Source organism: Rana temporaria, chromosome 4 (genome assembly GCF_905171775.1).
Source record: "Rana temporaria chromosome 4, aRanTem1.1, whole genome shotgun sequence".
NCBI classification, from domain to species: domain Eukaryota; kingdom Metazoa; phylum Chordata; class Amphibia; order Anura; family Ranidae; genus Rana; species Rana temporaria.
Window position 1 is genome coordinate 32,615,227 of NC_053492.1, and position 10,000 is coordinate 32,625,226.

Below are 10,000 nucleotides of genomic sequence, written 5' to 3' on the forward strand. Positions count from 1 at the left end.
CTCGCCTTGACTATTGCAACTCCCTTCTTATTGGCCTGCCTCTCCATAGGCTGTCCCCTCGTCAGTCTATCATGAATGCTGCTGCCAGACTTGCCCACCTTACCAACCGCTCAATGTCTGCCAAACCTCTCCTCCAATCCCTGCACTGGCTCCTCATCACCCAGCAAATTAAATTCAAAATACTAACCACAACCTACAAAGCCATCCACAACTCTGCCCCAAGCTACATCACCAATCTTGTCTCTAAACATATCTCAAACTGTCCTATCTGCTCTTCTCAAGACCTCCTACTGTCAAGCTCTCTCGTCTCCTCCTCCCATGCTCGTCTTCAGGATTTCTCCAGAGCCTCTCCCATCCTCTGGAACTCACTACCTTAACCTGTCCGGCCATCCCCTACTCTTGCTACCTTCAGGCGATCCCTGTAAACTCACCTCTTCAGGGAAGCCTATCACGTCTTCAACTAATCTTTTACCACTTCCATCAGCTCATTCCCCACAGTTACAACCTTTTGTACCACCTGCCCCACCCTATTAGATTGTAAGCTCTTCTAAACAGGGCCCTCTTAATCCTCTTGTATTTTATTGTAACTGTATTGTTTCCCTTTTATATTGTAAAGCACTGCGTAAACTGTTGGCGCTATATAGATCTAGATCCTGTATAATAATAATGGTTGCACGGCTAGCCTGTGGAGTGTGACTTGTGCCCAAGGGCTCTTTATTGTGGCGTCTTCCAGACCTGAATGTACTGTTGGTCATGGAGAGCTTTCTGGATCCAAGTGCCGACGTCAACAGTAGGGATGAGCTCTGGCGTGCTCGCACAGTCCACGTGCAGAGCCCGCCAGGAAGTCTGCGGGGCGCTGCGCTAATCACAGGCAGGGAGACATTGTCTCGATGCCCGGCTGCAGATATTGGGAAATGTCTCCTTGTCTGTGGTTAGCGCAGCACCGTGCAGACTTCTTGGCGGGCTCTGCACGTGGACTGTGCGAACACCCTGGAGCTCATCCATAGTCAACAGCTAGGTGTCATCATTGAGCCTAAAGGAAAGGCCATCCTGCGGTTTCTCCTGCTCCGGAAGCACTACATTGATCATCCGGTCTCAGGTGTCATTCCACTGACTGTTTACAATGACTTGGTTCCCCCTGGAGCCTGAAACCCTCATCAGCACCAGCTATCTGGGTTTGTGAGTAGTTGAGGCTTTGCCTCGCATTGGGCCAAGTTGCTGTCTGCCATGCGGCACAATATGTCTCCTCAAAGATGCACCAAGGACAGTCCAGCTGCTGCAGGTCGGCGGAGACTGTACTCCCCTCGTGGTTCTGGGGGCATTTACCCAGTATCCCCTAAAGCAGTGGTTCTCAACCTTCTAGTGCCCTGACCCTTTGATAACATTTTCCAAGTTATGGGGACCCCTAACGGTAAAATGCATTTTCGTAGCGTGGGTTGTCAGAACCCAAGGCGATACAAGTAATTTGCGCCGCCTAACCCAGGGACACTTGGCACTCCCTGAGTCCCTTCCACTCCCCTTATGGTACATTTTAGGATGTGCCACTCTTTGTTCTCCTTTCTTTCCCTTTTTATCTCTCTCTACCCTAATTTCTTGTCGTCGTCCCCCCTTATCCCCTCTCTCTGGCCATCTTTCTTTTTTTTTTTTTCTATGTTCCGCCCCCTTTTTTCTTCTCCCTTCGAATGTATTCTCTATTTTTATTCCCTCCCTTACTCCTTGGTAGTGGGAATGGGATTAGTGGCTGTGCTGGTGGGATCAGTGGCAGTTGCAAGGGGGGGGGGGGTTCTGATCAGCCAACTTTGTTGCTTTTGATCAAGATCTGATGATTTGAGATCTGTAGTGGGGTCTTTTATGGCAACTATAATCACAGGTAGGATTACTCACTGTGTTGCCAGCTTCACTGCGTCTGACTTTGTGGTGTCTCGCAGCAGTGACACTGTGAACTGAATGGGTGGCTGCGAAAAGGCAGAGTGGGCGGCTGCGTGCTCCAGGAACAGCCCAGCTGGGCGGCCACAGGCTCCAGAGACAGTCCTACTGGGTGGCTGGGAGAGCAGTGCGGCCTTCAGGAACAGCCCAGGATTCAGTGATCCCTGCCAAATCCTCATTTGACCCCCAGGTTGAGAACCACTGCCCTAAAGGAACCAACACCTGTAATCTAGAGCCTGTAACCCATATTGTTTGTTTTTCACTAGAGTTCCTTTACCACTTTGAAGACCAAGGTCTCTTCCATGTCCACCTGGACCACCAGGATTACTTTGGACTTTATCTTTTTTTGCCCAGTTTGCAGAGGCTCTGGCACCATCTCTGGCTAAGTACATCTGTGACTCTCCTGGGCCTCCAAGACAACCTGTATCTGAGGCCACAGTTACCATCTGAGTCCTAGAAGTGAACTCCTGAAGAGGCTCTGTTTTAAGCCACCTGCAGCTTATTTAGATTTTCAAGGAATTGTTGCTCACCTAATTCATGCAGTGTTCTACTCTGCCTTTCGAGGATCGGCCTACTGTTTCAGACCTAGAGCTACAGCTGCAAAATCCTTCCCGCTACTGATTGTTGTTGAAGACGTTCTTCTATGAAGACTAGAAACACTATGCAAGGTTCTGGGCCCTTCCTGAGAGTGAGTTGGAGCGTTTCCCCTTTTTAGTGATCCACGTTAACAGGCATACTATCAAAAGGGTTGATGGTGTTCTCACCTTCCAGGATTTCACTGACCAGTCATTTAAATTCCTTTCTAAGGTTCCAGTTTGAATTAACAGGTTGGGCTCTTTGTCCTGTACCAGCCATGACTTTAATAATTCAAATTGTTTCAGAATGATTAAAATCCCTTAGCGAAGACCCCTCCATTGCTCTGATATGAATTGTTTTAAAGAAAGCTTGGAGAAAATGTCTGGAGCCTTATTCTTTAGATGTGATGGCTTGTTGGAAACTTGGGTCTTTGCTTGTGTCTGTTCACATGCATAGGCTACACTCTGGCTTCATGCCTGGGATGTTGTTGATGCATCAAAAGAACATCTGGCTTGATTGTCTTTCCAGGGACTTTTTTGGTACTGCTGTTGACACTTTCATTAACCTTGCTAATTTGTATCCCTTTGGAACTCCTAAACTGAGGCTTCCAATATTGAAGAATGGGTGTTCAGCTTTTAGGGCCCCCCTCTGTTTCTGCTTGGCACAAAGTTTCCATCATTGGATGGTCATGTACTTCCCCCCCCCCAAACTGCTAGCAGGCAGAACACACTTGAACCCTTCTCCAATTATACCCTATGGGGGATAGTGTAAATGTGGAGGCCTCCTTCTGATAGGTCCTCCTTCTGCAGCTGAGTCACAGCAGTCTCTTGATGAAGTTCCTTTTAGATTCCTTCATCACTGTGGTCTTCAGTCAGATTGATGTTCTTTGTAATGTGCTAAAGATTCCTGTCTCTACCTTCTCTGTGGAAAATATTATGCTACTCTAGGGCAGTTGGGATTGTTTTTGGAATCCTGTTGGAGCAAAGTTAGGCAGGTTTGCGGTTGTCACCTGTCAAATCCCAAGGCCACCCTTGAGGGTTTGAATGGTAGGTTTCTACTCATTCTTCAGCTTCTGGTACTCATGTATGCCATTTTGGGTTGCAGTACTGTATACCCTACTCTTTATAGGTGTTGCTAACTCAACCTACCCTCTCCTTCAGGCTTACTTAGGGTTAATACCCTAGGACAGTGATGATGAACCTATGGCATGGGTACAACTGCCGGTGACTTGTCGTTAAGGTTCCCCTATCAAAATGGTTTCTGTAAGGACTGCGCAGGCGCAATCCTTGCCGACGGAAATCTACGAACCTCGGCCGGCATCCAGGCTCATTTCTTAACATCCCCGTGGATTGGAGGATGTTAAAAAAAAGAGCCAGAAGGCGGAGCGAGCCGTCTGAGTGAAGCGAGGACGTGAGGCCGACTGGCCGCTTTCCTCAAATTCCACGTCGCCCTGAATGCCGGCCGAGGTTCGGAGATTTCTGTCGGCAAGGATTGCGCCTGCGCAGTTCTTACACGTATCATCTCGATAGCCGGAACCATATGATCAGATCACCGGCATGCCGAGCCCTCTCTTTGGGCACTCCAGGAAAACACACTGAAACACTGACATCCAATCGTCCGCACCCCCCATCGCAAATTACATCTCCCACAGGTCTGTAGGACAGCGGTGATTTGTCCGAGGTGGGCGCGACTAAGTAGAAGCAGCCAGGGGTGACGTGCGGGCAGAAATCCAATCATGGAAGCTGTCTCATCCACACCGCACCCATCATCAAACTGTAACTCCCACAAATTTCTGGGGTCAGCGGTGATGTGACAAACACGCGGCTGGGATCAGAGGTGTGTCGGGTAAGTGAGTGTATGGGGTCGTGTAGGTGAGTGTAATGGTCAGTCCATGTGTCAGGTAGGTCAGTGTATGTTGCACAATGCATTCCTGAACCCTGCATTCTAAGAGTCTGTCAGAATCGTATGTTTTTGGTCCCTTCGGGCTCATTCAGAGGGATGATCAGTCCCATCATCTGTACAGAGGCACTGGTAGGTTTAATTCTGTGTTGGCACTTTGAAAGAAAGAAGTTGGTTTTGTGTCGCGGTTTGGGCACTCGGGCTCAAAAAGGTTTGCCATCATTGCCCTAGGCTTTCCTCAGCCTTCGGGGTCATTGCCTATCCATTCAAATTTTAGGCTTTGAGGGCATTTACAATTACCGTAGTCCTGGTTATCTGGTCAGGTGGCCTTCTTTCCAATCGGGGAATCTCATTTTCCCTGACCTCAAAATTCCTCTGTATTTGTTGGAATTGTTGGTTGCTCCCCCCAAACACTCATTGATCATATAAATGCTTATATCTTTTGAGGTGTCTTCCTGTCCTGGTCTTGAACACAATTTTGATCATGGCAGTTCCCTGTCTTGCAGAGGGCTTTTCCTCTTTTGGTCCTGATTCAGGCATTGGTCCTTCAGATCTTCTAAAATGCATTTTGATTCTGAAGTTCCTTTTTGGGAGCAACTCTGTCTGACTGATTTAGCCCTTCTAAAGCCTCATACACACGATCAGACTTGTCTGTGGATTTTTTCCCAAAGGGGCGTTGGCCGTGAACTTGTTATGCATACACACGGCAGAACTTTTTCAACCAACTTTCACCAGATCACGTGTTTTTTTTTTTTTTTTTTTTTTCAGCTCTTTACCGCCACCCTTTGGGCAACTTCTGATATTGTTGTCTGATGTTTAGCATTAGTTTGGAGCATGTGTGTTTATACTTTGGATTTTAGTCCGATGGACTTCTGTACACACGATCAGATGATCCGCCATCTGACATTTGTTGTCGGAAAGTTTGAGAGCATGCACAGCGAACATTTGTCCGTTGGAAAAAACGAAAGCAATTGTCCGATGGAGCATACAGACGGTCGGATTGTCCGATTTAAAACACGTTCGTCGGACCGTTGTTGTCGGAAAGTCCGATCGTGTGTATGGGCCTTAAGATTAACTGCTTTTGGATGTCCTGGCTGACTAAATTCTCTTTTCCCTCAATGGAAAATCTTTTTGCATATTTTAAAATCTTTTTCTTTAAGTCCATTGAGGAACTCCAGTCCCACCCACCTGTGTTTTTGTGTTTTTTTGTCCCGGACCCTGTGTACTACTTGCTCAGAACCCCGGGGAATGCTGGGTAAAGGAAGGGATTATACAACAATTTTTAGTTTGCTAGTGCCCCAACCTCCTGTGGGCAGCAGTTAAACCATATTGTTTCTGAAATCACGTGTCCCTCAACTAACAGAAAACCATTTTACAGTAATTTCAGTCTTATTTTTTTCATTTGACAGTTACTTAATTTAGAACCATTAAAAAATAAAGTCTGATGTTCTTCATGTATAGACTTGTGTGACCATACACCATTCATAAACCATTATTCCTCTGCAAAAATTACCCCAGATAATTTCTGCACCTCTTCATCCCACATTACGGAGGAATACAGCGTATACTTGAAAACTGTGTGGTAAATTCTCATGTCCCGCGCAGGTTCGACCCCGCCTACTGCGGACATTTGAGCCACTCAGTTTGAGGTATCTTGACGCCCCATTGGATTCTGGGTACGAGTTCCAGGTGGCGCATGATGTCACGTTTCTTATGTTTGCACCATTTTCATGTTCCTCAGTGCTCCACACTTGTTTTATAATCCCCTGTGTTTTGGAAACCTCCCAACTTTTCAGCCCTCCATTAGGTGTGTATTGGATTACCGATAATATATTTGGGTTGTAGATTGGTTTGGTTTGAAATTGGTTTCCTACCACCTATAACAGTGATGGTGAACCTTGGCACCCCGGATGTTTTGAACTACATTTCCCATGATGCTCAACTCCACTGAAGAGTGCATGAGCATCATGGGAAATGTAGTTCCAAAACATCTGCGGTACCAAGATTCGCCATCACTGACTTAAAAGATGTTGGTCAACTGCCGAGTAGAAAACTAGTCCAGGTTTACAAAAGGGATAAAAGTTTAACTAAAGGCAACATTTTTTTAAAGGGTAGATGGATTATAACACATGTCAATTTTATTGCTGTCTGCCCTCATTAGGGAGCTTCGCCCTCTCTATTTGTCGTGTTTACCATTATCATTTGAAAGTAAAAGATTTTGGGTTGTCCACAGAAACGTAATAGAAAATTCATCTTCCTATAGGGACAGCCTTTCTGGGGGTCCCCAAGGTATTCCCCTAATCCACAGGGCTTTCCTCTCACTTCCTGTGTTGGCTATGGGACAGGAAGTGAAGGTAAATCTCCCCAATGGGACATAGATGGAAAAAATAAAACTGACGGTGGTTATAAACCCCCCTGTACGCTATCCAAAACGAATAAGAAAGTTTTGCCTTTTAGTCCTACTTTAAAGGGGTTGTAAAGGTTGGTTTCTTTCTTTTCTAAATGGGTTCCTTTAAGCTACTGCATTGTTGGTTCACTTACCTTTTCCTTCGAATTTCCCTTCTAAATGTTTTTTTTCTTTGTCTGAATTTCTCACTTCCTGTTTCTCCTCAGTAAGCTTTCCACCATCATCCGAGCTGTTCTGGCTGGGGGTCAGTGTGCTCTAAGGTGGCCACATTTCCAAACTGCCATTCAGGGCCCCCCCCCCCCCCCCCTTCCTAAAAATCAGCTTGTGCTGTAACGAATCCCAGCATAGCCGGGGTGGCGGGTGCGCGCTTTACCCAGAAGCACTGATCAGGCCCCCCACCAAAAAAGGCTGCCGCATCGCCACTTTACTCACTGACAGTACTTGTCCTGGCCAGCCGAGGCCCGTTTTACCTTGTTCCAACGCTGGCTCTACAGTGATTAGACACAAGAGGCGGAATTTATGATTTCTCCAATCACAAGCGGGGGGGGGGGCGCGATTTGTGCCTCTTCCCAGCCAGGACAAGTACTGTTAGTGAGTAAATTGGCAATGTGGCGGCCTTTTTTGGGGGCATCAGATCAGCTCTGGGGGGGGACACATTTAGCCACCCTAGCGTGCTCGCCCCCTCCCTTGGGACTACTTCCCTGAGGGGAGACTCTGTTAACGTTCACAGGGATGTAGTCCCAAGGGAACGAGCATGCTGACTAACCCCCAGCCAGAACAGCTCAGATGATGGGGCAAGCTTACTGAGGAGGAACAGGAAGTGCGAAATTCAAACAAAGAAAAAAATCATTTAGGAGGGAAATTTTAAGGAAAATGTAAGTGAACCAACAATGCACTAGTTTAAAGGAACCCATTTAGAAAATAAACAAACCTTTACATCCCCTTTAAGGACAACGCTGATCTAATCCATAACTTTATATTTTCCAAGGGTCCCTCCACACAAATCTTTTCCACATGGATTGATCAAGTGCAATGACGGTACCAATATTGTCATGTGCATAAGTTATTTTAATTTGGAAATATCTGTGGAATGTTTACATCTGACATTCGGCTCAACAACATGCTGGTTTAGTAACTATCAAGTGTACAGTGACAGTTAAAGTAGAACTACAAGCAAAATAAAAATTGGCATTCATATGTAGCCTGTCGCTATCAGGAGTGAAAGTTCGCTTGAGAGGTTAAAAAGGGCACATTAGGCCTCATTCACACGTCCAAAACCTGCCATGGTGCGACAAGTATACTGCAGATACCCACTGAGCCATCGACCCACCGGGAATCTCCCGGTAGTCTCGATGGCCAGTCTATCCCTGCGAGTGTGTAAAGGCAGATGTCACACTATATTGCCAAAAGTATTGGATCTGCACATTTAACAGTTGACTGCCATTGAACCCTTCAGTTTCCCTAGAGTTTATAATCAATCTCTGTATAACCTAAAGTGGAACTAAAGGCAAAACTTTCTTTCAATTTGAATAGAGTAAGGGAGCGTTTTATAACCCCTGTAAGATTAATTTTGGCCCTTTTGTCCCATTGTGGAGATTTATCTTCACTTCCTGTTTTATAACCAAAACAGGAAGTGAGAGGGAATCCTGGTAGATCACCAGATCTTGTGTCCCCACTATTCCTGTTCCAGTGACAACCCAAAATTTGGGATTTTGTATTACTTTCACTTTAAATAACCGTAAATGGTACAAATATAAAGGGTGAATCTCACTAACAGGGGCACAGATGGCACATAAAAACTGACAGGTGTCCTAATCCCTTTCCACTCTATCCACAATTAACAAAAAAAAAAAATGTTGCCTTTTAGTTCCACTTTAAATAAAACTACCTTGATTTACTTCTAAGCAAAATGAGGGCAAAGAGCAAAACAATCAGATTAAAGAAAACGGAAAGAATCAGTTGTCAAATTTTCCATTTGAAAAAGATTGTCATTAATAATGGAAAACTCACTGGCGACAATATGGATGGCTGAAATGTTGGTATATATTGGTGGAATTGGATGCTGCTGCCATGTAGTAAATAGTCTTGCGGAGATTTTAGCTCTCATTCATCCCTCTATATTCCTGCTGTGTTGAGAGTTTGCCTGGTCTAGTTATCTCCAATGTATTTGCAGCTTTCGGTTATGGAATCCTCTGCCTGGGAATGGCCTACGTCTCCTCTCTGATGGGCTCCGTCCTGCAGGTAAATGTTCTTTCTCCTTTGTAGCATATCTGAACCTAATCTATTGCAGTTTACCAGTACAGTGGAACCTCGGTTTACGAGTAACGTGGTTAACAAGCTTTTTGAAAGACTAGCAACTTTTTTTTTTTTTTAACCACTTCACCCCCGGACCATTTGGGTGCCGAAAGACCAGAGCACTTTTTGCTATTCGGCACTGCGTCGCTTTAACTGACAATTGCGCGGTCGTGTGACGTGGCCCCCAAACAAAATTGGCATCCTTTTTTTCCCACAAATAGAGATTTCTTTTGGTGGTATTTCATCAGCTCTGCGTTTTTTTGTTTTTTTTGCGCTAATGAACAAAAAAAGAGCGTCAATTTAAAAAAAAAATTCAATATTTTTTACTTTTTGCTATAATAAATATCCCCAAAAAAATATATAAAAAAAAACGCATTTCTTTTTCAGTTTAGGCCGACACGTATTCTACATATTTTTGGTATTTCTATAATTTTTTTTATTTACTAGTAATGGCGCAATCGGCAATTTTTTTTTTTTTTTTTTTATCATGATTGCGACATTTATGTTTGACACTTTTGGCGCTATTTTGGGACCATTCACATTTATACAGCGATCTGTGCTATAAAAATGCACTGATTACTGTGTAAATGTGACTGCCAGTGAAGGGCTTAACCACTAGGTGGCAAGGAAGGGGCTAAGTGTATCCTAGCGATGTGTTCTAACGGTGTGGGGCGGGGCTTACTGTGACACGACTCTGATCGCTGCTCCCAATGAGAGGCGGCAGACGATCAGTGTCACTAGGCAGAACACCCCCCCCCCCCCGTTCTGCAGCTCTGTGACACAATCGCAGGCCACCCGGCGGACATCAGGTCCTGCGGGCCTGCTCGTGGCAGGGGCGCGCGCACTCATGGCTGGAAATTTTAAAGGGATGTATAAATACGCCCATTTGCCTGTCCG

At 45.4% G+C, this 10,000-nt stretch overlaps 1 protein-coding gene across 3 annotated transcripts in view; it reads left to right on the top strand.

Moving 5' to 3' along the window:
• SLC5A6 (solute carrier family 5 member 6) overlaps window positions 1-10,000 on the top strand; it is a 121,076-nt gene that overhangs the window by 90,054 nt on the left and 21,022 nt on the right. For all 3 annotated transcript variants that reach the window (XM_040348200.1, XM_040348202.1, XM_040348201.1), the window contains exon 13: window positions 8,982-9,049. In XM_040348200.1, coding sequence (XP_040204134.1) covers window positions 8,982-9,049 — 68 coding nt within the window. The remainder of the gene's footprint in view (window positions 1-8,981; window positions 9,050-10,000) is intronic.